General features: G+C 41.6%; 1 protein-coding gene across 1 annotated transcript in view; it reads left to right on the top strand.

The window, feature by feature from the left end:
• The first annotated feature begins 14,004 nt into the window (after positions 1-14,004).
• The window catches only part of arid3c (AT rich interactive domain 3C (BRIGHT-like)), a 68,773-nt gene continuing 56,767 nt past the window's right edge, over positions 14,005-26,010 (top strand). Inside the window, exons 1-2 of the mRNA XM_006802557.1 lie at positions 14,005-14,043; positions 14,234-14,818. Of these exons, the coding sequence (XP_006802620.1) occupies positions 14,005-14,043; positions 14,234-14,818 (624 nt within the window). The remainder of the gene's footprint in view (positions 14,044-14,233; positions 14,819-26,010) is intronic.

The raw sequence follows: 26,010 nt of genomic DNA, 5'->3' as shown, positions 1-26,010 counted from the left end.
TGTTAATATGTTTACACCAAAGATCTTCTCTGTTCCTTTGATTATCATTTTGATTTGATCTGTTTTGTACTTTACTCGAGCTGCACAGTTAATGAACAACAACATCTTCTCAACTGTAACTGTAACTCTGTTTTCCCACTCTGTGCCCAGGGTCAGGTTGTCTCTCCCTCTCTGCGCTTGCACTCCCCTCACAGGAGGCCACGAACCAGTTCATGCCAAACTGCCCTCCCAGAGCACCGACTCCTTTTTCTTGGTCATTTTTCTTGGCGGTTGGTAAATATCAAAAAAGGTGCGTTACTGCCACCTACTGGTTCGACTATTGAATAAACTCTCGTTCACAAAGACCAACATTTAAAAAAAAACAAAACAAATAAATCAAACTACAGATTTTACTCAAAACATTTTTCTGTCTTTAAAAAACAAATATGTAAATGTGTCCTGATAGTTTTATTTCTCGTGTTCTTTTAAAATAGATATGACCCAGTTTCACTTTGTCATTATTAAGGTTTTTATCAGCTGTCTCATATTTGTGACGGTGCAGTAAAGTACACGATGGTGTCGTCTTCTGCAGTCACATTTCCAGTGTTGGGAAGGTTACTTTTAAAATGTATTCCATTACAGAATACAGAATACATGCCCCAAAATGTATTCTGTAACGTATTCCGTTACGTTACTCAATGAGAGTAACGTATTCTGAATACTTTGGATTACTTAATATATTATCATGCTGTTTACAACTACATGAATGTACTATTGCTGTGATTTATTACTGTTACTGAAGGTCCGCGGCTCCGAACCGTAGTAAAGGGACCTCTGGCTAATACGGTGGGTTCTGTGTCGGCTCGTAGCTGAAAACTAGCTTTACTTTGTTGTCTGGGTCAACTTTGCTAGCGAGAGACAGAGAGAGGCGTTGAAAGGCTGCTCCAACAGAACTTATTGTTTTTGGAGGAAAACACGAACACGGTGTACAGTCGAGTCTTAATAGCTTACTTACAGGTGGGCTCGTCAGGCACTCTTCTTGGCTGCAGTGGTTATTATTATATTTACATGCTTCCAGCTCCCGTTTTTGCTCGATGACAGCTCGTACTTTTCCTTTTTCTCCCTCCCTCGCTCACAGACACATAACGTGTATGGCAGTCCATTCTCCCAGCAGCACGGACTACACTGCCCATGATGCTACATTCTTTAGAGCTATACCGGTAGCATTCTGCCTATTAGCTTAGCACAACACAACAAAAAGGCCTGTCTCACCCAGGAAACACGCAGAGAGAGAGCGTCACCCTGTAACCATGGCAACCGTAACGCTGCCACCTGGAACAACAGAACGTAGCTGTCAAACAAAACCCAAACAGTCCTGACCCGCCACAATATGAAACAGGGAAGTACCGCCGTGTAATCCATTTATTTCAACAAAGTAACTGTATTCTAAATACCACCTTTTTAAACGGTAACTGTAACGGAATACAGTTACTCATATTTTGTATTTTAAATACGTAACGGCGGTACATGTATTCCGTTACTCCCCAACACTGCACATTTCCCTGTACGTGTTTCCTGTGATGTTATCGTCTCCTCTTCCTGTTCCTTCCTGCACCTTTTCTTTCTTCCTCCCACTGCTTTTGGCACCTTTCCTTCATCTTCTGCCTTTTTTAAATTCAATGTTGTTGTTATAGCTCCAACAACAGTTGTCTCAAGGTGTCGTGCAGTGAAGACTCTACATTAGCACCCTTACTACACCTTTAATCTCCGTCCAACTGAAAAGCGTTTTTGTGGCTTCATCTGTGAGCTTCTCTTCTGTTATGTCATCATCATGATGTGATGTTATTAAGCTGCAGGCTCTGTTATACTGTCTCTGCCTGGCCTGCTGAATGAATGCACAGTAAAGCATATGAAAGTACTGCTGCACCAGTGTTAGAAAAATGATCTGCTTATTGTTTACGCTGATTTTAGTTCATACTTTTACCTGTTGTGATTTATTCTGATCTTTAATCATCACAAACACAACGCATCTATAATGAAGCTGCTGTGAGTAAAGCCCTGTGTCAAGTTTACTGTGTCATCAGCACCTGCTCTTAAACCAAACAGTGTTCACTGGTTACACTGGTTATGATGGGGAGCTGAGGCCCATTTTAAAGGAGTGAGAGAATCTTTGATCAGTGTGAATATTTTTAATGACTGTTGCTGCAAATGATCCACATTTTTGTGTTCACCTGTGTGTACTGAATATTATTATGTGATGTACATGTTGTGATGATTTTAATCTGGATAAAGGACAATGAACAAAACAAATGCTCCACATCGTTGAAAAACAATGATAAGATAAGAAGTGCGACGTGAGCTGTGAAGTTCTGATAAATACAGAAAAGGTTTACAGCAGACATGAACATGCTGACTTGTAGAGCTGTAACAGACCATCTTAATGTTGTTTGTGGTTTAAAAAGTGTGTTTTGTGTCTTTGATTAAACACTACAACACTACTTTGTTGAATGGATTGCATGTAATGAACTTCAGACTTTCACAGATCTTATAGTAGAAACAATGAGCTTTGTCAATAACACTAAAGGACTAATTAGAACAGAGAGAGGTTTCATTTTGAATTTGTTAAAATAAAGTAGGTACTATATCCCTTTATTGTGTTTATGCTCGTTGTCTTTCATTGTCAGAATTCCTGCGGCCTTAACACGGTTAAAGAAAACACAATTTTGTTACACACACTGCTGTCCGTGCATTACCCTGCAGAGTTTTGTGTGATAATTAAAATGTTCAGGTCAGTCAGAGTGGACACGAAACTGTATTTCATTTGCAAGCTTGCTGATAGAAACGAGGGTCATGAGTCCTGCATGCTTTCCCTGGGTGCCAACACTAACAGTCTCCTCATATATAAAGAAGGACAGAAGGACTGTGGCCAAAATAACATCTCTGATGGACAGAGACAGACCCCATGCATGTAGATGTTGCTGCAGAGCTGCTTCAGTGACAGACTGCTGCATCCTCGATGCATGAAGGAGCGTTTCTGCAGCTCCTTCCTCCCTGCAGCTGTCAGACTGTACGATCTGAACTGCTCCCAACAATCATAGATGTTTACATCTGTGCTGTAACTGCAATAAGTTAGTTAATTAACCAATTCGCACTACAACCTGGTTTGCCTCTTATCTGTAATTATTTTTATTTAATTTAATAACTGTACAGTACTCTCTGTTTATAGTAACCGTTGTCCTTAATGTAAATATGTAAGAAAAATTGTGTATGTTTCTGTTCCATGTCCTGTTTGTTTGTATATTTGTCTTTTTGGCTGCTGTTACAACCAAATTTCCCCCTTGTGGGACAATTAAAGGATTATTCTATTCTATATATGTTCACACTGGACTCTGTGAAGACTCCACTTCCTCCACAATGAATACAGTTCATTTGTAAAAACTACACAACTACAACTACACAACTCATTCAGATAAGAATATTGATCTTTCTTTTCATGAAAACCCCCCAAAATCTGGTGTAATAAGGCCATGATCATTAGTAGAGCCGTAATAGAATAAAACATGTTTCTATTGGTGAAACACAAGCGCTCGCGTTGCAAGGCTGGAATAAAGCAGACACGTTACAGCTTTATGTGCAGTTCAGCAGCTCACAGACCACCACAGACCAGACTGTGACAGCTGCTGCACACCACATCTGTTCATCGCTCCCGCCTCACCACTAGGTGGTGATGTGGTGACAGCTTATCTCATTTCTTTGCCCAAGTGCCTCAGACCCATGGCTTCAGGTGTAACAGTATCACAGCATCAGCCTTTAAAATAACCGTATAACAGTCGTCTGTATATTCATTTTACATTCGTGCTTCTGCATCATTGGTTGGTTGCTCGCTCTGATCTCGGGCACAGTCAAGTTCAAAAGTGTCTCAAACATGAAACATTATTTTGCCGTTGGCCTCAGTGTATCAGCACGCTGCACTTTCAATCAAACAAACAACATCTGACTGAAAACGTTAGACTGTCAGCTTTAATTCAACATTTTGTGAAAGTGTAAGTTGAAAACAGGGTTTGTAAAGGAGCGCTTCTTGGATTCACCGCTGCTGGTCAGAGACACGTTTCAGACGCGTGTTACATGTGTGTTACTATTTAATGTTAAAGGTTTAGTTTGAATATTTAGAAGTCATGTTCTGTGAACAAATACACACACGCCACATTGACTGGTCTTCAGTGACACTGTTGTGTATTCTGCCTGGTTACTGGTTCGGGGTTGGATGAATCATGTGACGGTCAGGATGCTTCTTGAAAAGCACGTGTGGATGTGTTGAATGTTCAGGATGTTACAGATATGTTGTAAATGTTGTTCATTTTTATGGAGTCAAACAGGGTTTGTGCCAAACTGCAAGACTGCACAATGTTGTTTCACTATTTTGCGTTTTTTCTCAACATTAACGTTTTATTACTTTTCTTCCAGCTTTGTTTTAAGGTTTTGTTTTGTTTTTGTTTTTTTAGAAAAATTACATTTGGAGAAACGTAATTATTTATATTAACAAATGAATACAATACAGTAATACATACAGTGTATATGTAAGTTAAACTTAAGATATTTGTATATATTTAAAAAAAATTAAAAATTCCCTTCTCGCCCCTGTGGGCGGTCAATCCTTCAAGCTCGGGTCCTCTACCAGAGGTCTGGGAGCTTGAGGGTCCTGCGCAGTATCTCAGCTGTTCCCAGGACTGCGCTCTTCTGGACAGAGATCTCCGATGTTGTTCCCGGGATCTGCTGGAGCCACTCGCCTAGCTTGGGAGTCACCGCACCGAGTGCTCCGATTACCACGGGGACCACCGTCACCTTCACCCTCCACATCCTCTCGAGCTCTTCTCTGAGCCCTTGGTGTTTCTCCAGCTTCTCGTGTTCCTTCTTCCTGATATTGCTGTCATTGGGAACCGCTACATCGATCACTACGGCCGTCTTCTTCTGTTTGTCTCTCTATATATTATACATACATATATATATATATATATATATATATATATATATATATATATATATATATATATATATATATTATAATTAATTTTAGATCACTTGAATAGTTAATTGCACTACTGAGCTCTCAGAATAAAATACATTCCCACGATCGACGGTTGTTTGTGTTTGTACAGGAATGTGGCAGTGAACCGGAGCAAGGTCATGAAACAATAGCTCTCACAGAGATGCTGCCTCAGACTCATGAAAGTGGGTAACAGGTCAAGGGGTGTATGTGTGGCTAAGTCTAAACCACGCCCCCTTCTCAACAGTTTTTGACCAATCAGATAGATGCACATTCTCTTTTCTAAGTATGGGTACCACTAAGGTAGCTGGCTACAGAAAACTGTGGTTTTCTAACCAAAGGGAGATCCACGTGGTCTTGATGCACGTTCAATCATCCAGGTAAGTAAATCTCCAAAAGTTCATCTGGACGTTTTCAGTGGAAGAAACGTTTGCCATCTTACCAGTGTCTGACTGTGATTTATATCTGCTGCCTGAATTCAAATTTCTCTTTTGAATTGCAAGTGATGCATTTGTGGATGTATATTTGCACTCTTTCCCACTTTGTACTGTTGGACAATAACTGACCTGTACAGACTGTTTGTAGTGCAGACAGAGAAAAGAAACATGAACAGAACTGCACAGCAGTATATTGGCAAACTTGGAGTTTTTTAGTATTATACTCCTATAAACATAAAGACTGTAAAGATAGTATATTTTTCATGTTCAGATATTATTTTAAATTTGATATTTTTTTATTTGTTGGGGTAATTTATTCAATCCTAGAATGCAATTAATGTAGATCTCCCTCCATCCCTTCTCTTCCACTTATTAACTTAGAAAGTGAGCCGAGAGCACGAACTCAGGGTGTTTAACGTCCCAGCGATGAGCTGCTCAGAGCCACACCCTTAACCTCCTAAGACCTGAACTCTTCCACAGATCCACGGGCTGATTGGGACCCGATGAATGTAGAAACAAAGAATTACTTCTTTTTATAGCACCAAATCACAACAACAGTTGCCTCAGAGCACTCAAGATTGTAAAGTAAAGATCCTCCAATGTGGACATTAAACAAATGTAAGACTGCTTTCTTGCATTTGCACAAAATCTCTAAAATTGTAAACATCCTTTCTCAGAGTGATAAGAAGTAGTTCACGCATTTATTACTTGCAGGCCAGGTTTATTTACGATGAAGAAACGCTTACTGACAACCAAAAGAGTTCACAGTCTGTGGTTACACAAGTTCCAAGGTTTTTTTCATGCTACACGCTAACTTCAACTGAACCAAGACAAGAGTGGTCAGAGCTTTGATTTCAAAAGGGTCGATTTAACTAGAAGTGAGTTTTATGGATTGGGTCATAAAAGGATGTGTTTAGTAGAGAGCCAAACAGGTAGTTTGGAGCAGGACTACAGTCCACCAGCTGTTTGTTTTGCTGCTTGGTCCATAACACAGCAGTCCGAATTACTCTCCAGATCCTATGGCAATGATGTTGGACAGGAACTGGTGGCCGATAATCAAGGGATGCTCTGAATGGAGAGAAACCAGTAGCAGAGGAGTTAAAGGCATATACTGTCCAGTTAAGTTCCATGCTGCAGGTGCACTGGTACGAAGAAGCATCACTCTGATTCAAAACCTTTAAGCTTGTCCATTAGTCTGGATGTGGAAACCAAAGCAAAGGCTCACCTGGGCACTGAGAACAGAGCAGAGCTTCTAGACTACAGTGAGCCACCAAAACACATGCTCAAGAAAAAGAAATCGCATGGTTCTCACCACAGTGGCTGTTTGTCCAGAGGATTACTTGGTGGATCTGGGTCGAGTTCAGTTTTATTTCTATAGTGCAAAACAACAACAACAGCTGCCTCAAAGCGCTTTATGTTGTAAAGTAAAAATGCTACAATAACGCAGAGAAAGCCTCAACAATCACATGTTATTCTGCTGTGAGCACTTTGGTGACAGTGGGAAGGAAAAACTCCCCTTTATCAAAATCAAATCACTTTTATTGTCACATCATGTGTGCAGCTACACTGGTACAACACACGTGAGTGAAATCCTGGTGTTCACGCTTCACAAGCAAAATATAAGAATCTGAGAATTATAAGAATAAATATATGTACAAATATAAGAGTGTATGCTCATTACTGAATGTGTGTGTGTGTGTGTGTGTGTGTGTGTGTGTGTGTGTGTGTGTGTGTTCAGAGGTCAGGAGTTGGATATTGTGCAAAACATGGCATCACAAAGAAACCTCCAGCAAAACCAGGCTCAGGGATCTGCAGCAATCAGCTGCTGTGGAAGTGTGCCAGAGATCAATAATAAGTAATGATTAAATGCAGAGTGGCATATAAACACATAGTGTTTAAGCCTAATCTTAAAAATAGAAAGGGTGTCCGTCTCCCAAACCCAAACTGGAAGCTGGTTCCACAGAAGAGGGGCCTGTAAGCTGAAGGCTCTGCCTCCCATTCTACTTTTAAATACTCTAGGAACAGCGAGTAAGGCTGCAGAGCGAGTGAGATTGTACGATATCACTCTATTGGGGTGATGCGGTGTTATGAGCTCTTTAAGATAAAATGGGGTCCTGTTGGGCGAGGCCTAAACAGCGACAATGAGCCTGCCACTGGCCTTGAGGGGCAGTTTTGCAGACGTCAGGAGGGCCATCTAGGACCGACTGAGGCTCTGCCCAGAGGACCACCATCGCTGCCTGCATGGCAGAGAAGGTTTGGTCCTCCCCTTTTGCTTGGCGCCTCCTGGACGCAAAGGGGAGGTGTCTGGCTGGAGGCTGGCTGACACAGGGGGAGGCACGGCTGCTGGAGGCGGTCCTACTGGAGCAGTTTGCAGAGGGGCTCTCAGGGGGAATGGTAGACTGGGTCAGGTGTTACTGGCCGCTGAATCTGGATGCAGCCATGGCACTGGCGGAAGACCACCTCGCGGCGCAGCTGAAGAACCGCGTGAGATCGATGCGAGGGGTGGGGTGAGGTCAGCTGGTCCCGGCCCAGAGGAGGAAACTCCCTGGGCCTGAACCAGTGACACAGACCAGAAAGAGATACTGACCAGGGCACGTTGTTCATGTCTTGCACACTAAACGAGCTGTTGAGTTATTGGGCATTAAATTTGTTCACTAAGCTGTGCCCGTGATAATTTCTGGATTTCTGTTTTTGTCAGAGCAGGTAGGAGGGGGTCGACCACCCCGTGGTCTATATCAGCCGTGAGTTCTCAGAACCTGAAGCTCGATATAGCGGTGGAGCAGGAGTGCTTGGGGATCCAGCGCTTGACTCTCTCTGCTATTACCTCCTGTGCTGCCCTTTTACCCTCTGTTTGGATCAGGACCAAATCACCAATTGGTACCTGGATGATGGAGATACGTGGCAGGGTTCAAGGGACAGCATCAGGGCTGAGACAGCTGATGCTGTTTGGACTGATTGTTTCTTCCTCTTCTTATTTTAGTAGCTCCTGGAGCCTGGAGGGGACGGATCAGTCCAAGGCTGAGGAAGTGCAGGCAGGCCGGAGTTCAGCAGAGCGGACACGTCTAATTAAATGTATAGTCACCAAAAGAAAAATAAAAAATATAAATAATATATATTATCTAATATATTTGATATATATTTCTTGTGTGAATGAGAAATCTGGCGCGTGTGTGTGGAGGTGTCGTGCCACAAAGAGTGGTCAAAAGCGTACCCACTTCACGTGTCGTTGGAGACTGAGTCAATCCTCCACCCAGCACAATAAAACGAACTAGACCGTTGAGGTGTACTAGTTAACTGTTTGCCCCATGTTAGATAACGCATCGGGCTCACACCGCTGAGTTTAGTTGTGTCTCGGTCTTTTAAGTCCCAAACACAAAAATAGTCCAAGAAAAGCCCGTGGGTGGCAATGGGTGGTTTGTTTCAGAACGCACTTACGACTTCATTCTTTAAATTATATGGTGTTTATTTCATGGAAAATATAAAACAAAATCAGATTTAACAAGTTCAAAAAAATCATTTTAAACCTCCCGTCATCCCATCTGACATTTGGCAAACAAAAAACATTTCGACCACACCTCTGCGGGGTGCTCTTAATCCTTTAATTAATGGGAGGGTCCAGAAGTTAAGAAACTCATCACTTTTCCAAAAGTAAAATAAATGACAAATGTACAGAGCAAAATGAATACAAACTTTGATTCATAAAAATTCAACAAAAATGTCCACAAGTTGTCGCACAGACACAGGTCAGTCTCTGGTTTCCATCCTCAGACCAATGGCCAGACAGAGTGGATGAATTAACACAGCTTTGCGTTGTGTGGCATCCTCTAACCACCTGGAATTCCCACCTGGCATGGTCGGAAACCCAATTTGCACTTCTCCTCTGCCAATGGTTTGTCTCCTGTCGAGGCGATGAGGGGTCACCAGCCCTCTTGTTCCCCTTCCAGGAGGCTGAACCTTCATTGCCGTTGATGCCTCTGGAGGTCGATCAGGTCTGCGCTGCTTAACACTGCTTCATGAAGCAAACAACGCACTGATCGCCATTCTGCACCTCAGTACTCCCCATGTCAAGGAGTTTGTTTTGTGTTTTGTGGTTAATCAGACTGAGCCAAGGAAACTTTCTCCCAGTTTCACTGGTCCTTTTCAGATTCAATCTGTCATTAATCCCATCATCATCTGTCTCAGGTTACCCTAGATCGTGACATTTCATAACTCTTTCCATGTCTCTCAGGTCAAGCCAGCCCGTTCCAGCCACCTGGATCTGGCCCTTTGAGCTCCACTTCTCAATAATTCAATTCAATTTTAAACCACAGCAACAGTCGCCTGAAGGCTCTTTGTATTGTAAGGTAGAGCCTACAATAATACATTCAGAAAAACAAATTAAGAAGAATAATGTAACCATTATTTGTACTTGCGGCTTGGTACCTAATCTCAGGTGGAGGTCATGATATCTCTCCCCTGAGCTAACGTCCTGGCTCCACCTCGCCATAGCATTTGTGTTGTTCCGCCATCAGTCTAGATGAGGAGTGTCAAACTTGCGGGACACATCCGACACGCCAGATAATGAGTCAATTAATAATGGCCCGTAGGTAAGTGGGCGCTCAGTCAGTGCTGCTGAGAATCCATGTAGACGGGTGGGACTTTATCTTGATGGGCGCACCATGCAGCTAATCACACGCAAAGACAGGGATCAGACCATTATGTGGGAAAAGGAAGGGGCGGATATTCCAAAGAGAGCAATTGTAGTTTTACAGGCCGTGTACACAGACACACGGGGGAGCTGGATTTAAATGTGTGTCGGGAAAAAGTGAAGAACCAAGTGAAAACATAAAATGAGGAGCATCTATAATCTGTGTAGAAAGTGTCTCTGAATGACAGAGATGCAGAAATGTGTGCATGTAGCACAGAGCCATGGCTCAGTGTCTGAATGAGTCTCACAGGTCTGAACGTGCACTGGAAGAATTTATAATTCTTCATCTGTTTGATCTGCTCATCACCACAAATGAGCACAAGCATAAATTTTGGCCTTTATCTGTATTTTAATACATTTTACAGCTTTTTCTATTGACAAAAATCTTCCTTCCATTCATACACAAAGCAATTACAGAATGAACAATTAAATGACAGAAAAGTTTATTTTTTCACTTTCTACTAAAGAAATTTCTGAGGGGTTTATCACTACTGTAATTTTACACATTTATTTCTTACAATTTAAATTTATTTTAAATGTGTGAAGAGGACTCTCCATTTACATGCACAAACTGGAGTCTATTAGATAGATATGATACAAACCACTGCAGCACAGTACCTGTAACACCTACAGCATGTTCTAATCGCTCTAACAGGATATTATGGTCGACAGTATCGAACGCTGCACTAAGGTCAAGAAGGACAAGCACAGAGATGAGTCCACTGTCAGAGGCCATAAGAAGATCATTTGTAACCTTCACTAAAGCTGTTTCTGTGCTGTGATGAACTCTGAAACCTGACTGAAACTCTTCAAATAAACCATTCCTCTGCAGATGATCTGTTAGCTGTTTGACAACTACTCTTTCAAGGATGTTTGATATGAAAGGAAGGTTGGAGATTGGCCTATAATTAGCTAAGACTGCTGGGTCTAGAGATGGCTTTTTGAGTAAAGGTTTAACTGCAGCCACCTTGAAGGCCTGTGGTACATAGCCGATTATTACAGATAGGTTGATTACGGAAGAGGATTAGGGCCACTGGAAAAAAAATCTGAGAAAAGTCAGAATTCTGAGACAAAAGTCAGAATTCTGACTTTTGTCTCAGAATTCAGGAAAAGAAGAAAAAAAAAAAGACGTGCCCACCTTTTTTTCCCCAGTGGCCCTAACCCTCTTCCGTAGTTGATCATATTTAAGATTGAAGCATTAATTAATGGCAGGACTTCTTTGAGCAGTTTTGTAGGAATGGGGTCTAAAAAACACGTTGATTGGGCAACACAGGGTTGGTAATGAAAATGAAGGAATGGGCTGCTTTCAGTGCGTATAGGGTCCGTACGCAGCAGCCCTCCAGTTAATCCATTGCTCCAAAAGTGGACTGGTAATCAGCACACACGATTACCAGTCCAACCCCTGCTAGGTGGCTTCTAGCCCATTGTTTGATGGCATTAGCGCCTGGTGTGGCCAGATAAACCTCGGCTTTAGAATAGAATAGAATAGAATAGAATAGAATAGAATAGAATAGAATAGATTGTCCCTCAGTGGGGAAATTCAGGTGTTTCAGCAGCAAAGTGACGGGCAGATCAAGCATGTAGATTCACACTAAAGTAAAGAATAAATAAAAATAAGAAATAAGAGGCCGTACAGTAAATAAGGGTAATTTACAAGATAATGAAAAATACTATACAGTTATTCAAAATAGTTTACGCAGATTCAAAAAACAGATTTAAAGAAATATTCAACTCATTAGGATTTTTTTTAAATGCACAAAATTAGCTGTATGCTTGTGCTTACAGAAAATGTAAAAACTGTGCAAATAACAGCAAGGATGTAAACAACTTATTGTGTTGAGACCAGTGATGGTTATAAAGTCTAAGAGGAGGAAGGAGCTGCGATAATGCTACTTTGTACACCTGGGATGCAGCCGGCTGTCAGTCAAAGAGCGCTCCAGTTCTGCAACAGCTTCATACATGGAGTGGGAGACATTATGCCCGGGATGTGGATCTGTACATATTTGTAAATAGTCCTTGTGGTGATGGGCTGTCATTGATGTCGAGGGTGAGTTCAACTGCTATTCCATACACCTGCATGGTTTCCTTGTGGTTGTCTTAGAGTCCCTTTATATATGTAATATGCAGGATGTATCAGAAGGAACCAGAATGCAATAGAGAATGGTTTGGATCGTAACCCAGGTTCTCTGAGTGAAACACTGTGTCTGCAGCAGGTTACTCACAAACCCTTTCAGTCAAGATTAACCAAAGAAATTGCTTCTTACATAATAACAGCATGAACTGGTTTATAGCCACCACAGCTGGAGTGTCTGAAGGAGCATCCATTTGGCCTGTGGGGCCCAGTCCCCATGTATATGGAACATGTAGGGTGGAGAGATAGACTCCACCTGAAGAAGCTGGGTTTACATGTGGCCAATCGCTCTACAGATCCCTGAGCCATCCCTCTGTCCTGAATTCAGGGCTGCTCTGAACTCCAGCTGATAAATAAACAACCACAGTGAAGAAATATGCATTAAATCAAGAGAAGAAGTGCGCATCTTTTTTCTGTTAGAGAAATGTGTCAATATATTATTTTTAGAGTTAATACAGTGACAGCTTTACCTTATATGGACTTGTAAAGTCTTTCTGAACCCAAAGCAAAGCGATGAGAAAAAGATACGTTTAAATAAATGACTAAGAAAAATAAGTGAAATAGAAAACTGAAAATCCTGTAACTGTGATGTTAACAGCACCTTTCTCAGGTCGATGGTTGTCTTTATTGGATATTTGCAATATCCCACAGGATTAATGATTCCATCATAAAATGAGTGTAACAGTCAACGTCTAACAGTGAAAATATAAATTACAGACAAACTCTTTAAACTGAGTGGAGGACTCAGTGAATCACGACACGGTTTTTTATTTTAAAGCTGTAGCTCCGTGTTTCTGTATGAGTGTGTAAAAGCACTCGTCCCATAACACAGTAACATGTTGAGAGGAAGCTCGTGTTGCACTGGAGCGTTTCTGTAGTGTCTCTGCGGTGCGCTGACGAAACACAGGTTCAGTCCATCTGGGTAAACGCAATTAAACTGAGGGCTCAATGAAAACACAACTTTAATGTAACTGCAAAAATAACTGAAAAATAATTATTTAAATTTCATTATTTTTCAATCACCTTAATTTTTAAATACGAAAAGAAATATCCAGAAACTCAACATCTTTTTTTTTTCTTTATTTGTTTGTTTGTTTGTCCCGTTGGTAAAACATAAATATTAATAAATCTGAATTCAGAACTGGACAAAAAGGTTTATGGAAACAGTCACGTGACTTTTTATTGGATTCATGTGACGAAGTAAATTTAAGGTGAGAGCGGAAAACACGTCACAGAAATACATATTCAAACATGAATATCTGTCGTAAAATATCAAAACAATATTATTGTATCTTAATCATATGGAAATTACAGGCTTATTATGATCCCAGTAGAACTAACACATCTGGGTTTAAATGCTGTTTGTACGCGTGACTGGATGTTTGAGTCGTTGAAGTTCAGCTTTACAAAAAAATACAAAACAAACAAATAAAACTGCAGAAAGTTTGTAAACAAACTTCAGGATGTCTGATGAAATAAATAAATCGGCGTTACTTGAGCAGAGGTCTCAGCTGCATCACAGCGTGCGGTCAGCTCTCTACTGACGCGCTGCTGCAGGTGGACCAGGCGCGCTCATCTCCAGACTTCACTCTCACTACATTTGCCACTTGTTGCCTAAAGACAGCGGGCGCTCCGACATTAATGACTGAGCCGCTTTACGCATTTATTCCTGAGTATGTTCGTGTTGCACCTGAAAGAAGACTCGTGATTGGGCTGTTTCGGCAACATGGTCGATAACTCGCGTGTAGCTGCTAAGTCTGTGTTGGTAAGCGTCCGGACTTCGTGTTTATTTTGTCTTTACATCCAGCTCCGTCCATGTTTTCTGCGCTCACAGAACTTTTCACCTGCGGCTCACATGTGTTGCTCTTTATGACAATCTGATATCCGACCACGTGGCTTACTGAAGGAAGCATTTGATGTGATAATATTTACGACCAACCGCTTTTCCCTTGCAGCAAAGCTGTTTCTCCTCTGGCAGCAGCCTTCCACGCCAAACACCCCACAGCCCGTATCCCGGCGCGCAGTCTCACCAGCTCGGCAGCGGCGGCATGAAACTCGAGGCTGTCATGGAAAACCTGCAGCGCCAACAGGCAGCGCGCCTCGCCCTGGAGGAGAAGCTCCGGCAGGCGGAGAAAGAGAAGGAGCTCCGCTGTATGGTGGAGTCCCAGATCCACCAACAAGCTCTGGCTTTCCGCCACTATCAGCTGGCGATGCCCGGCGCCCTCTCCGCCGGAGCTGAAAGCTCACCCCCAGGAGTGACCCCTCCTCACATGGAAGTCCGTATATGCGCCGAAGACGGGAACTCCAGCCCCGGCATCTACGTTAAAGACCGGGACGGGGAGGGAGATGACGCGGAAGAACAGGATCTCATGGACGAAGACGAGGTCGGGGACGATGTTGGGTTAAACCAGTCCTCTCTGCAGGAAGCGTGCGTGTCTCAGCATCTCAGAGTCTTCGCTCCCCACGGTCACGCAGACTCTTCATCGTTGCACGCCGCGTCGCAGCACCACGAGTGGACCTATGAGGAGCAGTTCAAACAGGTAAGCCAGCACTGACCCGCTGAACGCTTCGCCCTCCTGAGCTCGCTCTGCCTCCGTGGAGCTTTCAGGTGTTTGTAAGCGCGACATGTTTTCATTTATTGAAACAAACACACGTTTGATTTTGTATGGAAATAGAAGACTTTAATGTGTGTGTGTGTGTGTGTGTGTGTGTGTGTGTGTGTGTGTGTGTGTGTGTGTGGCTGTCTGGGCTCACAGCATGTTCCACTCTGTAGTGTGGTGCAGCTTCAAACTTCACAGTTTCCGCTGTAAAAGCTTTTTCTGAGCACACGCACCTGCGGAGGTGTTTCACACAGTTTGTTCTGAAGCACAGAAGTAACCCACAGCTTTGGATGGTCACTGGATTTATTACATTTACATTTAGTGACTTTGAAAATATTTATATTATATAATATGAATAATATCCAACCAGAAAAAAGGCTGCATCAGCATAATGCACAACATAACTGATGGGTTTGTAACCACAGGGATTCTAAGTCCTCATATTTTGTTAAATGAGTTGATTCTGCAGAATCTTTGAAAATAATATTTTAATAAGTAACAAATCAGTTCTTAGATATAAAACATCAGATTGTGTTTATGCTTCGTTAGCAGTTACAGATGAGTCGTTATATTTTGTTGCTTCAGTCACATCTGTCCTCTCATGGACTGAGTGATTGTGGATGTTTCAGGTCAGCTTTTGCTTACGATGGATCATCCACAGCTTTGCCTAAATATGACGCACATTAGTGCATTATGCTTCACATTAAAGGACGAGAAACAAGAGCGTCTGTATGAAGACAGCTGTGTGTGGAGGACGGTGACCTGACGCTCATTATTCAGCTTTTTGTTTATGTGACTACAGATTTTATTTTAATATCACAGAATAATAATATTGATGTTTCAGATCAGGTATAGAGTAAATCTTCAATCAGGTTATTTAAGAAAAACATTTATTTGTTATAAATTCTTTGTTTTCTGTAAATTCATGCATGTGTGGCCACATCTGCGTAATGTTGTTTCATTATTGTGGAGGTTATTCGTGTGTAATCGTTCAGTTACGGGACAATCAGCTGATGGTTGTGTCTGCAGACAGAGTGCAGATGACATGTTCAGTGTGCTCAAAGCTGAGAATCAGAACCACAGGCGGTAATGGAGATGTGGGACGAATATAACGGCTCACTGAGGAGAGAAAGGTCAACGTCACTTATATTTGTACTGTTTTACTTTAAATAGTGTTTAGCACAAACGATGCTGACGGGCAGCTGTTCAATTTGAACTCTTAACTACACAACAGCAGACAACATGAAGCAGAATCTATAGAGATGAGTCAGAAAAATATAAGAAATTCCTGAGATACAAGAAGTTGCTGAGCAGTGCTGAAATAAAAAGATGTGAGGCACAAAGAGAGAGATGTCGCACAAAGTTTAGAAACTCAGACGTGCCAGAAGCTGCACTGTGGAGTTTTCCCGTCTGGCGCCCACACAAGAGTTCTGGGATTTCCCCGTCTGGAAGTCGAGTCACTGCCACGCTATTACAAAACAGAAATCACACGACACTCCGGGCTTTCTCTTCTAAATGCTCACAGTCTTAAACATGTGAGACGATGTTTTTGCCTGGTGATCCTGTCATAATCCTAAAACTACATTTTTATATGTGCTAATATAAACACAAGCTTCTATAAACACATTTTTAATAACACAGCAGAGTCGTGCTGTGTTACTGCACCGAAGTCAGTCATGACTTTACCGTCACAGCTCTGCACGCGGACACAAACACAACAAAACATTTCTTCCTTTGGCTACAACCAGGTGATGTCAGGTCACGCGCTCGGAGGTGGAACGTGATGGAGCACAGCTCTGCAGGAGTGTGCGATTATCGTGCAAAAGCATCAGCACAGACACACAAATCTAGTCAAGAAGTGAGAATGCTGTTAAAGCCGAGTGATCGCAGCCGAGCAGGTAACAGCAGCAGCGACGAGCAGTCAGACTCTGGTGTGTCATAAACTGTGGTGATCACTTTGAAGCCTCTCGCTCCATCTTTGCTGAGAGGAAGAGCCGCTCATCAGTAAAGTGTTGCTGTGCAGCTGTAGCCTGATGTTAACCAGTGATTGTGTCACAGGGTAGAGTCAAAGTACTCCAACAACTGTCTCTGTCAAGTATACAACTCACTGCATTCATTCTGACATATTATGTTTCCAGACATTTGACTCTATGAGACAGTGGACAGGACAGTGTGCAGTGTGACAGTGGGAGAAGGCACGCAGTGAAGAGTGGGCTTCACCACTGTGGCTCAAAAGGCTGCATTATTTCAATAAAAATAACAAGTAAAGTGTAATCATTACTTTTTGTATTACACATGCAAAACATCAATAAATTACTTTTTTTGTATGTGTAATGCAAAAATAGTTTATTTTTTAAAATATTTGAATTATTTGGTTTCAAACAGACTCTTCACAGCATGTCACACACACAGATGTTAAAAACACTCCTTTGTTCTGATGATGATGAACCAGCAGAGCTCATCTTCCTGTAGTTTCTTTGAATCTCAATCTGGTGCTGAGGGGCGCGAAAACCTAAAGACCTGAAGAAGAAACACGTACGCAACGAAAACCAGAACTCCACAGGAAGCTGCAGGATGCACCGTGAGATAAGAACCATGTTTCCCAGTTTACTTGGATCTGGAGTTTTGTGCCACGTGCACCAGCAGAGGACAGAAAGCTTGTGTTGAAGTTTCTCGTGCATCTCTGGAATCTGATTTTTAAAAATCTTTGTGTGTTTATTTGTGTATTCATCATAATATCTAATTACTGTTCGGGACTTGTTTTAATATCTGATTTAATAAACTGATCATTGATTTTTTCACAGGAAACGATAAAATGCAACAATTTTTTCTCCTTTCTTTTAATACTCAAAATCTTTACATGTACAAAAAGCATTAATTCAATTAAGAATAACAAGTGAATAATGACTTTGTGTTAGTTTATGCTTGGAGAGCTGCTCCTCAGGCTCTTGGTTAAAATAAATAAATAAATAAACAGCTGCAGGACAGGGGTTGTGGAACGAGCTCCGTCTGTAGTATCATTTCAATCCCGTCTTCCTGGCATTTAAATCAACCATGAAACTGTCCATCTGCTGATCATTTGTTAGTGTGAAACCTTTAAGTCACAATTCATACAACCGGCAAAGGTGAAAAAACAACGACGACATGATTTTTGAAAAGAACTAACCAAATATATCCTTTCTGTTTACAATTACTGTGTTTGGTTTCTCACCTAATTTTTCCAGTTTTTTCACTTATATGAATACAAATAACAGCCTCTTAGTATTTAACATCATATTTAGCATATTTTTAGTAAACACAATACTCATATGTCAGGGTTTTGAGCTTTTTGTGAGTTGAGGAGTTATTTTTATTTTTATAGTCTTCTGATGGTGGTTTGATTATTTGTTCCTTTGTGCGTTTAGTTGTCCCGTCTTGTACATTGGCCTTTGTTTTGTTGGTTCCCTTTGGTGACGCCTCCTGTATCGCTCGGCTCTCTCTTTGCTCTCTGTGGTCTGATCTCCCCGTTCAGTTGAGCCAGCTTATTCTTGTCTCCCAGCTCAGTCATGTCCCCATGTTGCTGACCTTTTTGTCTGTGTCTAGTTTGTATGTCTTTGTCTCTGCCTGTGTTATGTTTCCTGTTTTATTTTGAAAGTCCCTTGACACCTTCAGTTTTGCTTCCTTTTTCTCGATAGACTCTGTTCAGCTGTGTTTTCCCAGTTTTACCTTATTTTGAGGTGTTCGATCTATATTTAAGTTCATTTCTACTAAACCTAAGTTGCCGTTAGAGTTCAGTGTTTTTTAGATTCCTCTTGTGTTTTCTACCCCTGTGTTCAAGTTTCTCTTTGTGTGTTTCATGTCTGCATGTCTTATGTTGTTCATGTTTTCATGTCTGTTTCCCGTTTTACTGTGAAAGTTTCTGTCCGGTGTGCAGTGTGTCTAGTTTTGCTTCCCCTTGTCTCGTTAGGTCTGACTTGTCCCAGCTGTTCCCCATCCTCTCATTGGTTGTGTCCAAATTCATGGGCTGCATCCTCCTGAGGCCACATTTGTAGACCAATTACGTCACAGCGACGCGCCGAAGGCTGTCCAAATTCGTAGACTCCTCTGAATGCAGCCGACAAATGTGTCCTCCTTTTCCCCGAATTTGAAGGATGGGTCGGGTGTGTCCTTCGTGGCCCACCATATCCCAGAATTCATAGCGCGGCCCAGCCAAGCTCCAGTTTCCAACAATGGCGGCCGCTACTAAGTTTTAAAATTACTCTTACTAATCTTTCTGGGTCACAAAATAAACTTTTAACAGATTTTCAGGCGAGAAAGTAGCTGTGTAAACATCAAATATCTGCTCGGTTTATCAAGATATCGCATATTTGCAAAAGTGCTTCGACGTTTTCGGAGACGTCTGCTACCCACCAGCTCGATAGCTCGCCGGGAGCTCGAGGGTCACTGATGCGGCCGAGAACGGCACAACTCCCGGCACATCATTTTCACATCACCGCGGAGTTTCGCTACTCAGGTTAAACGTAATATATAAGTCACTTAGACAACCTAAAAATGTTATTGTTGGGCTGTGAATGTCATGTCATTCGTTCCATTGTGTGAACTCTTTTCTGTTTCCATTGTGCTGTGGATGGTGAGGTTGTTTGTTTCCAATTCACAGTTAGCATTTTCTTAGCTATCAGTAAGAATATCCACAGAATATATTTTTCATCTAAGGTATACCTCTCCCTGGGTATAACTCCCAAGACAAATATGGTTGGGTTTAGTGGAATATTTACTTGTAGGATTTTCTCTATTTCTTCTTTGATTCTTAACCAGAAACCTTGGATTATTGGACAGTCCCAAAAGATATGTGAATGGTCTCCATTCCCACATTTTCTCCAACATAGATCTGCATTGAGTTCCTTACAATATGAGGAGATAACAAGAGGTGTATTAAAACATCTCATTTTAAACTTCCAGTCAAACTCTCCATAATTGATTACTTATTCCCATGTGACAGGTTTTACACAGCTCTTCCCATACATTATCAGTAATAATAATATTTAGTTCCCATTTCTCTTTAATATGGCCTGGATTTTGGCATGACTCATTTATCAGCCTTTTGTAAATATGAGAGACATGTTTCTTAGTTGGGAGATGTTTTTCTATAATGTTAATAAAGTATTCTTCTATGCTGTTGGGAAATTTATTGATCAGGTCTCTTTCTTTGTGGTTTAGGATATAATGTCTTATCTGAAGGTATAAATCTTTAGGAGGAAGTTGGAATTGTTCTTGGAGCTGGCAAAATGATTTGAGCTCTGTTCCATTAAATAACTGATTTATTGTGTAAAGGCTGCATTGGTCCGTCTACTAAAGCCACTGTCCCACTCTATATTGCCCCTCACTGGCCCCCCAATGTTTTCCTTATCGTTGGCCACACCTTCACGGTATGTTTTATTCAATCCTTCTCTATTTTTAGGTTTTTGATCAATTTTGCATCAATGAAGGGTAATGTTAATAAGGGTACATTCTTAGCTGTGCTTTGTTCTATCTGAACCCAGTTTCCTGGTCATTTCTTATCCACGCCACCTCTGCGTTTAGCTGTGCAGTCCAGGAATAGTATTTAAAATTTGGCAGTCCCAGTCCCCCCTTTTCTTTTGAGGTCAGCAAAGTTTTAAGTCATATTCTGGGTCTCTTTTTGCCAAATGAATGTGGAAATTTGTTTATTTAACATACTGAAAGTAGACGCCGGAACTCTTACCGGCAATGGTTGAAATAAAAACAAAAGTCGGGGTAAGAGATTCATCCTCACCACTTCGACCCTTCCAAATAAAGAGAGGGGTAGAATATAATAATGAATTGCACTTATATAGAGCTTTTCAAGGCACCCAAAGCGCTTTACAATGCCACTATTCACTCACTCTCACATTCACACACTGGTGGAGGCAGCTACAGTTGTAGCTACAGCTGCCCTGGGACAGACTGACAGAAGCGAGGCTGCCATATCACACCCTCTGGCCGACACCAGTAGGCGGCAGGTGAAGTGTCTTGCCCAAGGACACAACGACCAGGACAGAGAGCCCGGGGATCGAACCGGCAACCTTCTGGTTACAGATGCGCTTCCCAACCCCCTGAACCACAGTCGCCCACGTACAATATCCCATCGTGATATATCTTTCTTTATTTGTCCAATGACTTTGTTATAATTAATTTCATACAGTTGCTTAGGTTTTGCTGTAAGTGTAATTCCCAGGTATCTGAATCCCTGTCTAGGCCAGCGAAAGGAAACCCTTTCATTTAATTGCATAGGCCATTCTCCAGATATCATCATTGCCTCTGATTTATTTTCATTATTCTTATATCCTGAGATTGACCCAAACCTGTGTAGGCACTCCATGAGTGCTGGGATGGAAAGAAGTGGGTTTTTAATAAAAAGTAAAATATCATCAGCAAAAAGAGCTATCCTATTCCTCCTTCATCCTCCAATCCTTGGATTTGCGCATTACAACGTATGGCCTCAGCCAAGGGTTCGCAAAGGGGATGGGTGACAGTGGGTCCCCCTCAGAACAGCATCCATTAACCCTGACCTTTGACCTAGGCTCTTTATATAGCGAGTTGATCCATGTAACAAATGTTTCTCCAAATCTCATCGTTATCAATGTTTGTTCAAGGAATATCCAGTCCACTCGATCGAACGCCTTTTCTGCATCCAGACTGAGGAACATTGATGGCATTTCATCTCTTTCTGCTATTGACTGTAGATTTAGGGCCTTGCTTATGTGATTAGTCCCCTTGGCGGCCGCTGATGAATCCAGTCTGATCACTTTTCACTAATTTCTTTATATAGTTTTGGATTCTATTGGCTATGGATGGATGTATGGATGTTAAAGTTTTGTAGTCCACACACAGGAGACTCATTGGTCGATAATTTGTACAATCTTTTCCTTCTTTATGTAGAACTGTAATAATTGCTTCTGACCATGACTTTGGGATATCTCCTGAAATTAGAGCACAGTTATATACTTTGCATAATATGGGAGTAAGTTCGTTCGTGAATACTTTATAATACACTCCAGCATATCCATCTGCTCCTGGTGATTTATTGTTTCCTAATTTGGCTATAGCTTCTTTTATTTCACTAATGGGGTGCTAGTTTTATTGCTTCAGCGTTTGACAATTTAGTTAATTTGAGAGCACTCAGAAATTTTGTACTATTTTCCTTCTGTTGTTCTTGAGCCTCTCCCTTGTATAACCCTTTATAGTATTTTGCAAAAGCATTTGATATTTCCTCAGGTTGTGTTTCAATACAATTGGTCTCTGGGTTTCTAATTTTAGGAACTATACAAGTGGATTGAGTCTTTCGGAGTTGGAATGCAAGTAGCCTGCGAGCTTTATTTCCCATTTCATAATATTTCTACGTATCTAAGATTGTCTTCTGCTTTGTTTGTTAATATCTCATCTAATTGTTGTTTTGCATCTTTTAGCTTTTTAAATATGTCATCTTTACCGTGTTGTTTATGTTCCTTCTCCAATCTTCTTTTTCATTTTCTAGTTCTACCTGTTTTGCAAGCCTTTGTTTCTTCATTCTGGCTCCAATAGAGATACGTTTTGCCCTTATTGTGGCTTTACTGGTATCCCATGCTATTGAGGCAGAGATACTACTATCATCATTTAATGCAAAGTATTCAGATAGAGCAGACTGTACTTCCTGTTTGACCTGTGGGTTTGTTAACAATGAGACGTTCAGTCTCCAGTGTTTAAAATAATCAAACATATCATATATATATATATATATATATATATATATATATATATATATATATTCCCATATCAGTGTTCACAGTAACTGGGCTATGATCAGATATAGTAATTGATTGAATTGTTGTCTCTTTTGCCCTGAATGGCTCTTTTTTGGACATACAGAAAAAATCTATTCTTGTGTAGCTTCCATGCACATGAGACATGAATGTGAAATCTTTATCCGTAGGATGTTGATGCCTCCACACATCTACGAGTCCCAGTTCTGCCATCATGCCTGAGAGACTTCTAGACATTTTGGACTGGGGTCTTGTTATTGCTGGTGATCTACCTAACTTATTCCTTAAAACACAGTTGAAACCCCCCCCCCCATAAGTAGGGATGGGTACTGGGTTCTGATGACATAAACGGTAGTAACCAGACCAAAAAGCAGCGCACATTTCGGTGCTTTTTTCTCCCTGAGATGTGATACACTTTGGATTCTAGCCAATCATTTTACGTTTCCGAGGATAGTAGGCGGGTCCAGGTACGTACGTTCTTTTAGAGCAGAGCTACAGATTAAAAATGCCCAAGGTGAAGCGATCAAAGTCTGGCTGTACTTCACAGCAAAAGATGCAAACTCAGCAGCTGCAACAACTGCTTTAAGCTGATACTGTGATACTGTCAAAGGAGGTAACACCTCAAATCTGATGAAACACCTGGCAACGCATAGCGTTTTTTTAAAAGCCGAGAAATGCGCCGTATTTGATAGCTTGCTGCGAGACCTCACACCGAGCACATCTACTGCGGGTGTGGTGCCTGTTATCGACCCGGAGTTAGCAACATCCCCCAAAAACCCGAAGAGGAGAGTCCTGGCCCCTAGCCCTGCCAGTGTAGCAGAAATGATGATGATGATGATGCAGCAGCAGCCGTTCTTCTCTGCGTGAGTAGCTTAATGTTGTTCGTGTGTAATTTACGTTGAGTAGGCTAACCACGTTATTACATTAATGCATGTAAGGTGAACTAGCAAACACCATCATAGCTACATGCGGCTGTCTTCTTGTTTGATGGCAGATACTCCCTTCACCCTGGACAAAAAGGCTAAAATGACCAAAGAAAAAGTGGAAAACAGTTAAACATGAGAGGTTTTTGGACAAAGTTTGTGTTTTTTCCATTGTTTAAGCTGCTTCCAGCCAAGAGTGATACCATATATGCCCCATAGCTGCAGAAAAGGCTAACATTGTTATCTTTTTACAAAAAAACAGCTGAACATGAGAGGTTTTTGGACCAATTTTGTGTTCTCCATTCTTTAAGCACCGGTTTGAGCACCGTTTAAGCACCGGCACCGTTTCAAAAGTACCGGTTTGGTACTGGTATCGGATAAAACCTAAACGATTCCATCCCTACTCATAAGTAAGAGTCCTTCGCCTTTATCTGCCATAAGAGATGCAACCTTTCTAAAGAAATTCGGGCAATCTTCATTTGGAGCGTATACATTTAAAATTGTCATTTTTAAGCCTCCGATTTTTCCAATTACCATAACATAACGACCTTAACATAACGACATAACGAAAGGATAGCAACCCCTCTCTTCTTCCCACTCTTGCAGGATGCACTATATACTTGCTCGACCCATTCTCTTTTCAATTTAACATGTTCTATTTCAGAGAGGTGAGTTTCTTGAATCAGGGCTACAGAGCACTGCAATCTCTTTAGTTGACCTAAGATTTCTTTTCTCTTAATTGGGTTATTGATTCCTTTTACATTATAGCTAACAAAGTTCATATATATCGCGTTCTCTATATAATTGGATATTCCCCTTTGTATTCCAGTATGTACCGAGTATATATATACTTAGTCTGTAAGAGAAAATGTGAACTCAGGTCTATATGTCAGAGAGAAAGAAAACTTATCGCTAAAAAAGAACAAGATGTCCATCCTTCCAGTTTGGTACGGGGAAGAGAAGTGTGACCCTGTTTCTCTGTGGGAAAAGTGCTTAATGCACAAATAACCAATATTACACTATTGTGTATAAGAGGTCTTAGTAAGTGTAGTCCACTCATATTAATCCTAAGCATGACCGCCGCCCAGACTAAAATATAACTTTCTGAGATCAGTGACATTTTACTACCCAAAATGAATTCCCGTCTATATTTGGTGTATGTGGTGTACTTCTTACTTTTTTGTCTCCATTTTTTTTCTCCCCCTTTTCCACACACTTTCAAATCACTGTGACGTTTAGTTCATTTAATGTCCTTCCTGCATGAGGACCCTGAGTCCGAGATGGCCAACGCCGCCTCCCTTTGCCTTCTCCTGTTGTTTCTCCAACCTTCTTTCAGCTCTTCTTCGATGTGCCGTCTTTCTCTGCGACCTATTTCGACTCCAATCTCTTTCAACTGTTGCGCAGCCTCTGTTAATGTTGCAAAGGTCTTCTCTCCAGTGTCCAGTTTTATTCTCAGCATCACTGGGTTCAGACATTTTGCTTGCACGTTTTTTCCTTTAAGTTGTTTGATAACCTCGTATACTCTAGCTCTCTTCTTCTGTAGGTCAGGCGAATAGTCTTGGTCAAGAAAGATCCGCTTATCTTGAAAAAAGACTTGCTTCTGGCTCCATGCTTGCTGTATGATCTTGTCTTTTATTCCTGCGTCTAGGAATCTCACTATTATCGATCTAGGAGGCGCCGCAGGGTCTGTAGGTCGGGGGCCAAGTGAGCGATGCGCCCTCTCAATCTTAATATCCATCTCCGTTGGAAGTTTCAGTGATCCTCGGAGCAGCTCGCTGACAAATCCGATCATATCGTGTCCTTCACTTCCCTCTGGGATCTGAAAAATCCTGATATTGTTGCGTCTCAATCTGTTTTGCAAGTCATCGCATTTAGCGGAGGTCCAGGTCTCGTGGATCAGGTATCTCAGCGCCCTCTGGTGTTGCATAAGCGTGTCTTCTGTTGCGCTAATTCTTTCCTCCATTCGTCCGATTCGCTCTTCATGTTTAGCAACGTGGTCTCATATATCCGTGACCGCTTGCTCCAGTCTTTCGAGCGACATCTTTGTGTGATTGTGTCCCTCTTGATTCTCTTTACGTAGCTTTTTCAGTTCTTCTAGTAGCATTAGCTCTGGTTGTTCCTGGCTATCGTTAGCGGCGTTTAAGCTAGCTGGGCTGGGAGGCCTCTGTTTATCTTCTGTTTCCTTCCAGCTTTGTTCAGCGTTCTTTGATTTTTGTTTGTAGTCATCTTGTATACCTATACCTTGTTTACCTGGTTATTTTGTTGCCTACTAAATTACTACTACTTGCCTTGTGTGGCGGGGCTTCGTCGTTTTGCTGCTTAGTCCAACATGGCGTCACCGGAAGTCCTATACAGCACTTTTCTACTCTGAGTACTCAAAGTGCTTTACACAACTTGCCTCATCCACCCAAACAGTTTTTCCTACGCTCTTTCT

The sequence above is a fragment of the Neolamprologus brichardi genome, chromosome 12 (genome assembly GCF_056152115.1).
Source record: "Neolamprologus brichardi isolate AB-2024 chromosome 12, ASM5615211v1, whole genome shotgun sequence".
Classification (NCBI taxonomy): Eukaryota; Metazoa; Chordata; class Actinopteri; order Cichliformes; family Cichlidae; genus Neolamprologus; species Neolamprologus brichardi.
Note: the sequence above shows the minus strand (reverse complement) of the source record. Positions and strands in the feature narration are given on the sequence as shown.